This window comes from Schistocerca piceifrons, chromosome 4 (assembly GCF_021461385.2).
Source record: "Schistocerca piceifrons isolate TAMUIC-IGC-003096 chromosome 4, iqSchPice1.1, whole genome shotgun sequence".
NCBI classification, from domain to species: domain Eukaryota; kingdom Metazoa; phylum Arthropoda; class Insecta; order Orthoptera; family Acrididae; genus Schistocerca; species Schistocerca piceifrons.
This window is the reverse complement of record NC_060141.1, coordinates 267,128,994-267,144,286: the sequence shown is the minus strand read 5'-3', so window position 1 is coordinate 267,144,286 and position 15,293 is coordinate 267,128,994. Positions and strand designations below refer to the sequence as shown.

Below are 15,293 nucleotides of genomic sequence, written 5' to 3'. Positions count from 1 at the left end.
TATCTTCTCCCAAAATATTAAAAGAAAGTAACATACACAAGAACAGAGTCTAGTAGGAACCACTTACTTAGCACATCAGTTTGGATTCAAGGGTTTTTGACTAAGAATGTTATTTATACATTGTTGTCACTTAGTATTTTTGTGACTATGTTTGATTTTACGGATCATACTAATATCTCAAAAGAGCACAACTTTTACAAAATTATTTGTTTTATAATTAACAAAGAACAGAAAGAATAGTACTGGTTAATTCAAATAATGATGGGAGGTCAGATAATATTAGTGGCTGGGAATAAATCAATAAAGTAGTCCCACATTGTTCAATTTTGGGTCCATTCCAATTCCTTAAACATGTGAATGATTTTCCACATAACATAAATCAAGTAGAGTTCTACCTTTTAGAGCTGACACGAGGATTACAAATGACACAGAGATGCAGAAGAATTTTTTAATGTTTTTTTCCAATAATGTACTCTCTCCTAATTTTGAAAAAAAGCAGAGTATATGCAGCATTTCAATAAATAAAATAACACCAGCAATTAATGTAGCACTGACCACAACTTATCTTAGAGGACATTTATGGCATCTGTACATTTACAGAAAGCTTTTAACAATGTTGACTGGAGCAGGCATAAAATCAGAGAGTAAAACATTATCTACAGCTTGACAGAAAACACATCAATTATAGGAGTCAAAGGGCGTGAAAGAGAAGCAGTAATTCAGAAGGGAGTGAGAAAGGGTTGTAACCTCTTCCAATGCACATTCAGTAAGCAGTAAAGCAAACAAAGGAGAAATTCTGAAAAGGAGTTGTAGTTCTGGGAGAAGACATGAAAAATTTTTGTGGGCGTTTGTTGATGTTCGGTCTGTTGGCTTCTGTCCCAAGAACTTCAACTGACATTTGTTCAATAATTTTCCTGATGTAAGGGCAGCACAAGTGGCTGTCACTGTCAAATGCTCACCCTCCACTACCAGCAATGAATGGTGAACCATTTACAACACCAGCCACTTAGGCTGGCAAAATGTCAGCAAAATCATTAAACAAATGTCTGCCAAAGGTCCTGAGACAGAATCCAACAGGCAACTCATCAAAATATAAAAACTTTTTGTTTGCCGATGACATTGTAACGTGTCAGAGACGACAGTAGACCTGCCAGGGCAGCTGAACGGAATAGTTTCTTCAAACATGTTACAAAAGTAAAATAAAGGTAATGAAATTTAGTCAAATTAAATCAGCTGATGCTGAGGGAAACAGATTAGGAAAGGAGACGCTAAAAGTAGTCTGTGTGTACTGCTATTTGGGCAGCAACCTAACTGATGATGAGTGAAGTACAGAGTACATAAAATGCTGACTAGCAACCGCAAGAAAAATGTTTCCGAAAAAGAGAAATTTACTGACATCGCCTGTAAATTTATGCACTAGGGACCATTCTTAAGAAGGTATTTGGAGAGAGTGTAGCTTAGAATGGATGTGAAATGTGGATTCAGACAAGAAGAGAATAGAATATACTGAATAACTAATGAGGAGGTACCTCATTAGTTATTCAGTGTATTCTATTGTCTTCTTGTCTGAATTGCAGAATTGTGAGGAATGGGAAAAATATGTAGTGTTTACCAACAATTCTGTTGTAGATATCTCTTAAGAGTACTACTTAATAACCTATAAATTGTCAGCATATTTGGAAACAAATAATGTATATGTAGCATGTATACTAACTTGTTCCACATAATTCTGATGAAAATCATGCACCTGATCTGTGCAGCATGAAGCTAACTATCACAAAATTTAGCTACTAAACTTTGTTTTCACCTACAGCTATTATGTTAATATTTATAGTTTTTGTTCGCACTGACAGTAAGATTTCAGCAGCACCCATACTTTTACAACACAAATAATTGTACTCATACTTTTATAACCATATACTGATGTCTTAAGATACTTAAGTTATTTTAGTTTTCTTTAAGCAATATGTACATCATCAGGGCATTAATTCTGTTCTCTATCACTCGAAATTATTTCTTAAAATCTGACTTTATACTCTCCCACTTTCAAAACTACTGCATCATTTACAACTGTGCCTTCTGTAAATATTGGTGCATATATTGCATAGATATTACACTATTGCTTTCGACTAATAGTTAGAAATTATTCATGTACAGGAATTGCACCAAGAGTAGCAATTTAGAATGTCTACTGCAGACATGTGAGGCTCATATTTGTACAGTAAACTTCCATGTTACGGCAATTATGGGCATATTTTGCAAATAACATAATTGATGGAATGAGAATGTGGAGCACTCAAGTCCTGAACATTCAAAAGCTGGTATTTGGACATCAAGTTTGTTATATACAGCATATTTAACAGTATATTGCCTGTTAAAAATGCATAGTTTAGTCTAAAACTACTGTTCAGACAGTTAGTAAACAATTATTAAATCTGGTGGAGCAATACCCAACTTAAGATTACAGAGACCAGCAGATTTACATCATCACACTAACATATAGTTTCAGTACTTACTATAAAAGGAGTGTTTCTGCATATTATCCCAAAATTTTGCAATGGTTTGCCACTTTTTAGGAATACCATTCTTGAACTTTGATTTCACTGAGAGTGGGAGATCTGAAATGAAGTTTGAAAATTACGGATTATGAAATAAATGACAAACAGTTATTGGATTTTGTATTCACATACAAAAAGCATTACTTAATTCTACAATAAACATTTTGAATAATATTTTAGGGTACGCATTCTTTCACATTTGTGCTTCAAATATTTTTGTGGAGATATTACAAAATAGCCATTTTTGCTTTGGTTCTCCCTGATGTTTTCTGTTTGGTTACAGTATCACATGCACAGTATAATTTGACATTCTGTGGGGGATACTGAGAACTATGGAGCAGACAAAAAACCAGTGCAGAGAGTCATATTAGAATGCCTCTATAGTATATGAGGCCTGTTCGAAAAATTCTGGAACTTTGCCCACAAAATTTTTCTACACTTACCTTTTACTTGTTGTGCATGGTCTCCTTCAAAATACTCTCCTCCACAATTGATACACTGCTCCTAATGCTGTTTCCACTTCTGGAAGCAGCCTTGGTAAACATCTTGCTGGATCGCACAAAGTGCCGTCTGCGAATTTTCATTCATGTCACCTATTGTTGGAAATCTTCATCCTTTCTACAGGGTTTTCAACTTTGGAAATAAAAAAAGTCCACAGGTGCCAGGTCTGCAGAGTGCAGAGGATGAGGTAGCACAGTGGTTTCGTGTTTTGTGCAACAGTCACACACCAACAGGGATGAATGCGCAGGTTTGTTATCATGATGCAAGAGCCATGAATTGTCTCGCCACATTTAATGCCATTTCCTTCTCACATTTTCTCGCAGGCGTCGCAACACCATCGATTAACAGTTTGTCCATGTGGCACAAATTCATGATGAACTAATCCTTCACTGTCAAAGAAAACTATCATCATCTCTGACCTGCTAAGCGTTTTTTGGTCTTTGGTCTCAACATCTCATTTGCTCAATCCGAAAGCTCTCCACAGATTGTGAGGCAAACGTCTTTCTGGTCTTGACTCATGAGCCGTGGGATGAACTTAGTAGCAACATGATGCATTCCAAGATGCTGTGTCAGGAAATCCTGACATGACCAAATAGAAATGTTACATTCTTCTGCAATCTCTCTGACAGTCAGTCTTTGATTGGCATGCACTATTTCATTGTCGTTCCTGACATGAGCATCATCAGTAGATGTCGAAGGGCATCATCTTTAGCTTCCATGTAGCCATTTTTAAACCGTGTGAACCATTCATAACACTGAGTATGGCTTGAGCACTCATCACCGTAGACCGTCTGCATCATTTGCTGTGTCTCTGTAAATGTTGTCATGAATTTCATGCAAAATTTAATGCACATGCATAGCGCCTCTAACTCTGCCACCTCAAATTTCGTAAGCTGTGCAACACAGTGTTCTACTCAATACAGCACTGAACAATAACTAACAGATATAGAACAGTGAAACACCCAGCAGTTACACATTAAACACAGGCGTCTGCGGGGATGCCAACCACAATTAACTCCAAAACACCACTGGCAAGAAATTACAAATGTTCCGGAATTTTTTGAACAGATTCGGTATATCGTCGACAGTGTATTTACTAATGTTTACTGGTATTAGTCTATGCTCTACCATGTAATATGTATAATTTATAAGTCACTTCATGGTGGAAATTACTCAGACAAATGAAGTGCATATTTGTTGATGAAATAAGCAAGTACAGCATGTACAACAGCCTGGTAACATTAGTTCATCCACTTATCTAGTTCTGCATTTTTTGGTTTTCTTACATTGTGGGGTGTTAATTTCTTTTATTGTGGACAGCTGAATAATTAAAATATGCCACAATTAATATTTTATTTTTTCTTAGTTTCTGGATATATAATAGTTGTTACAAAATAAGTGTACTTTTACTTTCATGTTACTGTTGCTTCCTCTGCATTGGTTGAATTTCCATGAGTGGATGTTCTGTAGATGTCAACTGGGCAGTTTCATTACTATAGTTTAGTCAGTGTAAGAAGATATCCAGCACTTGCAGTGGGCATGACATGGCTGCTTCATGCACCTACATCAACGAAACACATTGGCACGATTTTGTAAACATGTCTATGACAACACCTCAGTGCTGCCGGAGCTCTGCAGATGGCTATTGTTTTCCTAAAGGTGTTTGCACTCTGCAAATGGTTATTGTTTCTGCTTGCAGACGTTTGTGCTTTGCAACTGAAAGAAGGCAACAGCACAGCCAGTTCTCAGGGATCATATTACACTGGTTAGACTATAAGTGGCAGTGGCAATTGTTCACTAAGTGGCAATAAGTGCCAGTTGCTTACTGAGGGGTAACTGCACTTAATTTAGGCTCAACGCACACTGTACACAGCAGAGATACAACAGAGCAATAGGGCCTCTGCAGGGCAGTGCACACTGCACACAACAAAGGCAGAGTAGAGGTAAGGCAGAGCAGCACAGCCACACAGTTCCACGCATCACACTTGTGCAGCACAACACTCAGAGTTTGAAAGGAAGTGGTAATTTTACAGTTGTTTTGGAACTGTTGACGGGAAATATATTACAGTGAGAAAACTTCTGTTATCTGATACCCCTCGTATCAGTTATAAACAGAACTGCTCTGCATCTTAACGGCTAGAGTCGATACTCATTACACATTCACTTCTGTATATGTGGTCTCAATATGGAGATTAACTGATTCAAACCTTTTTTCCAATTCAAAACCGAGAAAAAATCCAATTGATGGGACTCTAAATACCCCACAAGGTTAATGATTTCCTGCACAATAGAAAGGACCTCCTAATGTTTCATATGTGATGTGGTGTTTATGTTGTTAAAAACCTTTATGTAGTATGCTATGCTAAATATGAAGTCACTGGTAACAAGAAAAATATTGATTTAAGTAGAGGCTTTTCTCTGTTTGTCTAGCAGGGGAACATGTATTTGGTATAGTGAGTCACAGGCTTTGAGTGTAAGTTGAGGACTGAATATGGAATGTGTATTGCATTATTATTTGAGGTTCAAAACATTACATCAAGCAATCTCAATAAGGAGGATGTGTGACCACTGATTACTAGCCAGTTTCCCTTGACTGCTCAATGCAGCTGTAGAGACACAACTGAAGATTTTCTTACCAGGGAAAAATCGAGAAGTGTTCATGTTCTGTTCAGCAGCAGCTAGTAGCTTTATAAAGAAGCCAATGCTAAAAGTGATTAACAAATCATGTCCATATATTCAAAGTTTATCATGAAGATCCACATTAAATAAATAAATACACTAATTGCTAATAAAATTTGTACAATGCAATTCCCCTGCTATCTACTCCCATATTTCTTCCTTCAACTTATCCGAAAATAGTCGAGATGATTGGTATCTTAAAGTGCTGGGTTGCCCTGGAGTGAAAGAATCAAGAAAACCATCATTAAATGCTTATGTATAACAATGAAACTGAATTCTAGCCTCAGTACTGGCAAAGCACTCTCCTGACCAAACAGCTGACACACACTCATAATACAGACAATAGGTGTGACAGTGGCACAAAAACTTTGTGCTGCTTGGACAGTGACAGAGACCTGCTCCACTTTGTCTACCCTGCATCTCTGCTAAGTCCTCCTACATTCTGCTGTATGCTGCCATTTTATAAGTCTTTTTAAAAAAACACACAGAATACTAATCACATTTGGATGGGATTTCTTTTGAACAATACACACAGGTGATTTTCAACCCATTCGCTCAACTAAGGAATCACTACATTTTCACAGTTTTGGTTTCTGAATAAGGAGAGTATCCCTCAAAAGTATACTTTTGAGATATTTAGCATTTTATTAGATTATCTGTAACTTTATCAGAACAATAAGAATAAGAAACTGCTTAACAGGTTAGGCTATGTAGGTACTGTATTAACTTCCTGCAAGTGTCAGGCAGAATGCATTGGTTATTATTATTATTATTTCTTTCTTTTCTCAGACGTTATGTCTGGTCAAAAATGGAAAGTGACGCGGACCTTGATCAAGCGTGACTTCCTTTTAACTGTACGGTATATGTTATATTGCATTTAGGAACTTTCGGGTAATTGAACATGTATCAATAATTACGGATTTCTGTAGTTGTATATATAAGTTTGGATGTAGCTGTATTGCATTCATGTACTGGTGGAAATTGTGTGGTATAACTCCTGTAGTTGATAGTATAATTGGTATAATGTCAACTTTATCCTGATGCCACATGTCCTTGACTTCCTCAGCCAGTTGGATGTATTTTTCAATTTTTTCTCCTGTTTTCTTTTGTATATTTGTTGTATTGGGTATGGATATTTCGATTAGTTGTGTTAATTTCTTCTATTTATCGGTGAGTATGATGTCAGGTTTGTTATGTGGTGTTGTTTTATCTGTTATAATGGTTCTGTTCCAGTATAATTTGTATTCATCGTTCTCCAGTACATTTTGTGGTGCATACTTGTATATGGGAATGTGTTGTTTTATAAGTTTATGTTGTAAGGCAAGCTGTTGATGTACTATTTTTGCTACATTGTCATGTCTTCTGGGGTATTCTGTATTTGGTAGTATTGTACATCCGCTTGTGATGTGATCTACTGTTTCTATTTGTTGTTTGCAAAGTCTGCATTTATCTGTTGTGGTATTGGGATCTTTAATAATATGCTTGCTGTAATATCTGGTGTTTATTGTTTGATCCTGTATTGCAACCATGAATCCTTCCGTCTCACTGTATATATTGCCTTTTCTTAGCCATGTGTTGGATGCGTCTTGATCGATGTGTGGCTGTGTTAGATGATATGGGTGCTTGCCATGTAGTGTTTTCTTTTTCCAATTTTCTTTCTTCGTATCTGTTGATGTTATGTGATCTAAAGGGTTGTAGAACTGGTTATGAAATTGCAGTGGTGTAGCCGATGTATTTATATGAGTGATTGCTTTGTGTATTTTGCTAGTTTCTGCTCGTTCTAGAAAGAATTTTCTTAAATTGTCTACCTGTCCATAATGTAGGTTTTTTATGTCGATAAATCCCCTTCCTCCTTCCTTTCTGCTTAATGTGAATCTTTCAGTTGCTGAATGTATGTGATGTATTCTGTATTTGTGGCATTGTGATCGTGTAAGTGTATTGAGTGCTTCTAGGTCTGTGTTACTCCATTTCACTACTCCAAATGAGTAGGTCAATATTGGTATAGCATAAGTATTTATAGCTTTTGTCTTGTTTCTTGCTGTCAATTCTGTTTTCAGTATTTTTGTTAGTCTTTGTCTATATTTTTCTTTTAGTTCTTCTTTAATATTTGTATTATCTATTCCTATTTTTTGTCTGTATCCTAGATATTTATAGGCATCTGTTTTTTCCATCACTTTTATGCAGTCGCTGTGGTTATCCAATATGTAATCTTCTTGTTTAGTGTGTTTTCCCTTGACTATGCTATTTTTCTTACATTTGTCTGTTCCAAAAGCCATATTTATATCATTGCTGAATGCTTCTGTTATCTTTAGTAATTGGTTGAGTTGTTGATTTGTTGCTGCCAGTAGTTTTAGATCATCCATGTATAGCAGATGTGTGATTTTGTGTGGGTATGTTCCAGTAATATTGTATCCATAATTTCTATTATTTAGCATGTTGGATAGTGGGTTCAGAGCAAGGCAGAACCAGAAAGGACTTAATGAGTCTCCTTGGTGTATTCCACACTTAATCTGTATTGGCTGTGATGTGATATTATTTGAATTTGTTTGGATATTAAGTGTGGTTTTCCAATTTTTCATTACTATGTTTAGGAACTGTATCAATTTAGGATCTACTTTGTATATTTCCAATATTTGTAGTAACCATGAGTGGGGTACACTATCAAAAGCTTTTTGGTAATCAATGTATGCATAGTGTAGTGACCTTTGTTTAGTTTTAACTTGATATGTCACCTCTGCATCTATTACCAGTTGCTCTTTACATCCTCGTGCTCCTTTGCAACAGCCTTTTTGTTCTTCATTTATAATTTTGTTCAGTGTTGTATGTGTCATTAATTTCTGTGTAATGACTGAAGTTAATATTTTGTATATGGTTGGTAGGCATGTTATGGGGCGATATTTAGCTGGGTTTGCTGTGTCTGCTTGATATTTAGGTTTCAGATAAGTTATTCCATGTGTAAGTGTATCAGGGAATGTGTATGGGTCTGCAATGTAACTGTTAAATAATTTAGTTAGATGTGAATGTGTTGAGGTGAATTTCTTTAGCCAGAAATTTGCTATTTTATCTTTTCCAGGGGCTTTCCAATTGTGAGTAGAATTAATTGCTTGGGTGACTTCATGTTGCAAAATTATCACTTCAGGCATTTGTGGTATCATCTTGTATGAGTCTGTTTCTGCTTGTACCCACCGTGCATGCCCGTTATGTTGTACCGGGTTTGACCATATGTTTCTCCAGAAGTGTTCCATGTCTGTTATGTTTGGTGGATTGTCTATTTTAATGTGTGTGTTATCTATTGTCTGGTAAAATTTCTTTTGGTTTGTGTCGATTGTTTGGTTTTGTTTCCTTCTATTTTCACTTTTTTTTGTATCTTCTAAGTTGTTCGGCCAATGCTTGTAATTCTGCTTCTTTTCATCTAATTGCTCTATCGCTTCTTGTTGTGAGATTTTACCTAACCTTTTTCGTTTTTTTTCTGACATTTCATTTCTTATAAATTGTGTTAGCTGTCCGATGTCTTTCCTCAGTTTTTCTATTCTGATCTGTAGCCTGTGTTGCCATGCTGGTTTTGTGGGTTTCTTCTGTGTGTTGGTTGGTTCTGATCTCTGCCTAGTGTGTATATTTAGTGTAGTGAGTGCTCCTATATAAACCAGTAGTTGTAACTCTTCCATAGTTGTGTTTTCATTTATTTTGTTGTGTATGATTGTGTTGATAGTTTTTATTGTTGTTTCGACTTGTGGGTTATTTGGCGGTCTATGCAAGAATGGTCTAATGTCTGTATTTGTGTCTTTGTATTCTATATATGTCAGCTGAAATTTTTCTTCTATATCTAACATGTGTGTCACTTCGTGTTATATTTGTGCTTGTTCTGGTGGCTGCCTTAAGATTTCGTTTTGCTCTGATTGTTTAATTGATGCATGTTGTTCTTTGTTTGTTTGCTCTGGGATGTTTGAGTCCATTACTGTATTTTCTTCTTCTTCTGATTGCACATTGTTTTGTTCCAGTATTTGTTGTACTTGTAGTTTGATGTTTTCTAATTCTGACTGGGGTATCCTGTTATTTTTTATTATTACACGGATCTGATCAGCTAGTCGTTGTTCTGTTAAAAATTTTAATTCTGGGTATCTGGTAATAAATGTTGTGTATACTTGGGATCTGTATCCAGTTGTGTTGGTTCCTAAGTTTGTTGCTTGGTAATAACAGAACATGAGGTGTCGGTTAACTTCATCTGACCATCTCATCCTCTGTCTTTGTTTTCCTTCTAGAGTGGTTGCAGGAAGCATATCCTGCAAAACACCTCTATTTGCATTTAAATCATTTTCCAGTTGGCTAGCAGTGTCGTTACCATTGTGGGCGGGCATAGGGTTCAAGCGTCGTCCCCGACCATGATGGCGCTTGTCCGAGGCTTCTTTAGTTCTGTCCTGAACCAACTAATCACACTAAAAGGGGGGTTAGCCCTATTAGTGGTTTGTTCTTTTCGTCGCCTTTTACGACTGGCAGAACATACCGGAGGCCTATTCTTTTCCCGGGCCTCCATGGGGTTTATTATTATTATTATTGTTTGGGAAGTACAAACTTCAACACTGACTTTATATCGCTCAGTTTAGCAGCCTTGATGGACTAACTATTAGGAGATTTAGGTTCCAGAACTGTGTCATTTAGTTTCGGTGCCTTATGTTTGTCCTTTGCAGACTTGTGGCAGTATAGTGGGCTGTATCACTATATGTGAACTGCACATGTCACTTAATGTCCTCCCTGGAACCTTAGAACACATGCTTTTTGGAAGCCTACACTTATGGCAGAAGGATTTGTATTTCTTTTTGTTAGTTTTTTTTAAACAGTGTTAAACTAACAAAATTCTATTTCTACTTTTTCACTATAAAGAATAGTTTGTTTTTCCTTGCATTTCAGATCCCATTTGCCCCTTTTTGTGGGATGTAAATGTATCATGTATGTTGCTTCAACTTTTCAGTGATGCCAAATTTGCATAACAAGGCAAATAGGTATGGTTGGTACCAAAAATATACATTCTACGTTCCCCCACACAAGAATCACTATAAACAAGGTGTTTCCACAATTATTTGAATTCTTCCTCCTATTATCTTTCCACCTTTCTGGATTTCTCTTTCTCTTTTTGCCTTTAATGTCTATACAAGGTGTACATAAAGTCCAGGAACACTTTCAATTATTTATTGCACAAGAACCAAACATTGTAGAGATATCATACATATGTCATTCTGTAGAGAAACCTTGAAAGTTTCTTTTCATGTATACCGTCACAGCGTAGTTTGGTAATTTGCCAGTAGTCAGAGCTAGTCGCAAACATGGCGAGATCAGGTGCGGAGCAAGCTTTTTGTGTGTTGGAGTTCAACAAAAACAAGTGTGCTACAGCTGTTCAAGGGATGTTTGGAACCAAGTACGGTATGAAGCCACCCACAAGGAAGACAATTTACCACTGGCACAACAAATTTGTGATGACAGGTTGCTTATGCCAGGCAAAGAGAAGCAGACATCTCAGTGTGAGTATCGCAAGAATTCAATTACCATATTGATGTCTGCCGGCTCACTCATGGTTCGCATATTGAATGTTTATAAAAAAACTCTCAGAGTTTATCTTCAAAGTGCAATATGTGTGACATCTGTACAATGTTTAGTTCTTGTGCAATAAATAATTGAAGTTCGCAGACTTTATGCACACCCTGTATTTTCATCACGTATAACAAATCTCTCTCTTTCTTTATCAGTCATGTCGATTATAAAACCAAAGTATAAGGCTGCTCATCCATTGGTTGATTAGGTAATCAATTAGCCATCAGAACTCAGGCATCAGAGAGAAGTTTGAGGCTGTTATCCAACCAATTTAGCATTGATATGGAACTATCCTACACTCTGATAGTTCAAAAAACTGATGTCACATGGTCCCAGCTCACGTAATATATAACTAGTTCAATTTTTACTAAACTGAAAGACACCTCATTATTCCACTATGCCCTTCACTTGTATTTATATTTGACTCTAACATTTGCAAAGTCAGTTATGTTTTCCCCCATCACAAAACACAAATAAAGGTAAACAAGTTATGGTCAGGTAGGATGTATAATTAAGCCTTGAAGTGATATTCGTCTTCAAACAGCCCTGTGCTGACAACAACATTGCTGCTAATCAACAATATTATATTTGACAAAATAATAATACCTAGTGATATCCTAAGACATCCATTGCTTTGTTGCACAGATCAATCCAAGAAGTGACTTTCAAACACTAGAAATTCCAGGTAGAAATATCAATCATATAGGAAAAGATAGATTGGTACTTACAGTAAAAAAAATGCTAAGCTGCAGACAGGCACAATTAAAACACACTTGCACATAAGCAGCTCGTACCAGCTCTGGCCTGAGGTACTGGAGTTGTTGGTCATGTGTGCGTGAGGTGCATTTGCTTGTGTGAATGAGTGGTTTCGCTTTTTATGATGAAGGCTGAGACCAAAAGTTTATGTGCAAGTGTCTTAATTATACCTGTCTGCAATTTAGTGTGTTATCATTAAGATAGACTGCTACTTATATTTTCCTACATTTAAGAAGTGACCTCCTTTAACATGATGTAAAGTACAAGTGAAACCACTAGAGCAAGTTTTGACAAGACCATTCCCTTGGGCATTTTACGCTGTACCCCCCAATAACGACATTTAAAATTTGAAACCATACCACCATTCTTTGCATCATTAGAACATTACCCACTGAAGTAGCTTATGTATTCTCAACATGGCAAAATGAGAGGCAGAAGTAAGAATTACCTCTCTTGCTATACTGTTAGCGGTAACCCTGCAGGAAAAAGAACACAAATTGGAAGTTGTCCACAACAAGACGAGAGTTAAGGAGACAAAGTTGAGTCAAACAACAAAAATGTGGTTATATGAATGATACTGAATTAAACTGGAGTGAACTAGCAGGTGGGAGGGAACAATCTCACAAAGAAGGTTTTTAACGACCGGAGTATGAGGAAATATTTCCATCTGCAAAAGGATGATAATTTTGATAACAAGAGAAAAAAAATAGGTAAATTGTGCAGCAGAACATACAGAATGAGTACACAAGCATTAGCATAAACCCTGTTTGCAATATGTACAGTGATCAGCCAGAACATTATGATCACCGACCTTCTAATGATATAAACCCATCCAGGCAATAGCATCACCTGGCAAGAAATGACTGCTAGACACACTCATGGTGCATGTAGTATCAGTAAGTGTGCTGTCCATGTGTAGAATGGGGAAGGTGTGCCATCTATCCGAGTTTGACCAAGGGCAGATTCTGATGGCCCGGAAGCTCTGCACGAGCATTTCAGAAGCAGCATGATTTGCTGGTTGTTTAAGTAGTGCCTTGGTGAGTGTCTTCAACATGTGATGAAACCATGTCCAGGCATTATGGGGATGGGCGCCCCCTCCCCCCCTCCCCATTACAGATGTCTGACATTGTAGACTGGGTAGATTGGTAAAACAGGATAGGCAGTGAGTGAAGTGTGGCAGAACTACGATCAGACTTTAATGCTAGGGAGAGTGCCTGTGTGTGTGAACACACAGCCCACCTAACACTCTTAACAATGGGTGTCCGCAGCCGACGACCCTTGCCAATGTTAACGCCACGACATCAGTAACTACGACTGAAATGGGTATGTGACCATTGGCACTGGACATTGGTGCAGTGGCACAGTGTTGCACTGTCTGATGAATCCTGATATCTTCTTCTTCATGACAAAGGAAGGGTGGGAATTTGTTGTCTTCCAGGGAAACAGCTGCTTGACATCTGTGCTTGGGGAAGATGCAATCTGACAACGGCTCCATTATGCTCTAGGGAACATTCATGTGGGCAGCCATGGGTCCAGTGAAGCCCGTGCCAGGCACCACGATATCCAAGGAGTATTGTACACTGGTTTCAGACCACTTCAAGGCGATCATGTTTCCTGACCACAACGGCGTTTTTCAACAAGATAATGCACCATGTCACAAGGCCAGGAGTGTGATGGAGTGATTCGAGGAACACAGTGCCAAGTTCCAAATCATGTGCTGGCCCCCCAACTTGCCAGATCTGCACATCTGTGATATGACTGAACATGGCTTAAGAGCTCATCAACCTTCCTCCCTGCAATTTATAGGAATTAGGTGAAACGTGTGTGCAGATGTGGTGCCAACTCCCTACAGTGACCTACCAAGGCCTCACTGCTTCCATGCCATGATGCGTTGCCACTATTATCTGTGCCAAAGGTGGACATACTGGCCATTGGTAGGTGGTCATAATGTTCTGGCTGATCAGTGTAAGATACAATGAGACTCTGGTACAAAAGAACACCTATGAGCAAACTAGCTGCTGAACAATAGCACTAAATGTCATGGCTGCACACTCTGTCAACCAAGTGTTGCTTGTGACAGCTGTACTAGAAACAAATGCGATAACAGTAAAGTAGGCGGTACACAGATACCCAACTGAACAGATGAATCCATTTTTGAAATGTCAGCTGTGCAGGACAGATATTAGAATCTGCAGGTATCACTGAGAATAGAAGCAACTGGAATAAAAGTTTTTCAAAGATGTGGACTGCAAGATCAAAATAAGAATTTATGTAGATTGTAAAAACATAATTGTAATATTTTCTCATTGGTTTCAGTCCATATTTTTGTGAGAAATTACTAAATTAAAGAGAAAGGCTGCAAAATGCAAGAGCCCAATATAAAAAGAATTGCACATCAACAAGATACATCAGCACTGAGCAATTATTTTAGTGGGATGCGTACTAAATCTTTGTTGTAAACTTACAGTCAACAACTTTATTTTGGAATCTCTGTTGAATAGAATATATATTAGAAGTAATAATAAAAATACAGAATAATTGTATGCACAAAAGAATTATTACAATGAAATCTCTTGGAACACTAGTTATTACACTAATGAAACTGGAAAACACAAAAGTTGGTGGTTCTGAAAGTGTAAAAGTCAACAATAGCAATTATTTGAAATTTTATTGATCAACTGGAGGATATATTTTGTTGATTTTGTGGAACAAAGAAGTGAATCATCATTAGATGAGATGTTAAAACTGATTTTAATACTATCATAATCACTTGTGGCCTATGTTTGGGTTATTCCCAACAAGAACATATGGTCACAATGTGAGATAAGAACAACTGACCCCTTGTTTAAATTCAGGATTTGTACTTTTGCACAAATTTTCTTGTTACAAACTACACATTGGTACACATTTTGTAATCTCACACTGTCACTGTAACTGTGTTGCAGTATCTTGGATAAATTGGAAACAATTCCGAAGTGTAACTTGTGTACCAAAAGCCGTCATGCACTATGGTGTGATACTACATGAAAATAGCAAAACATTTTGATAGAACCTAGAAATTAATTTATGCAAAGAATATGGACAGTAACTGGTTTCCTCAAGAGTTTAAGTGCCTTCTGAATATGAAGAAGAGCTGATGTCTTGCAGCACGTAACACATGGTCACAAAAAAATCATACTGTAATCTCACAAACTTCAGTGTGTAGCTAAAGCTCTG

At 37.2% G+C, this 15,293-nt stretch overlaps 1 protein-coding gene across 3 annotated transcripts in view; it reads right to left on the bottom strand.

Annotated features, from left to right (window-relative positions):
* LOC124794860 overlaps positions 1–15,293 on the bottom strand; it is a 251,714-nt gene that overhangs the window by 159,716 nt on the left and 76,705 nt on the right. For all 3 annotated transcript variants that reach the window (XM_047258530.1, XM_047258532.1, XM_047258531.1), the window contains one exon: positions 2,517–2,618. In XM_047258530.1, the coding sequence (XP_047114486.1) occupies positions 2,517–2,618 (102 nt within the window). The remainder of the gene's footprint in view (positions 1–2,516; positions 2,619–15,293) is intronic.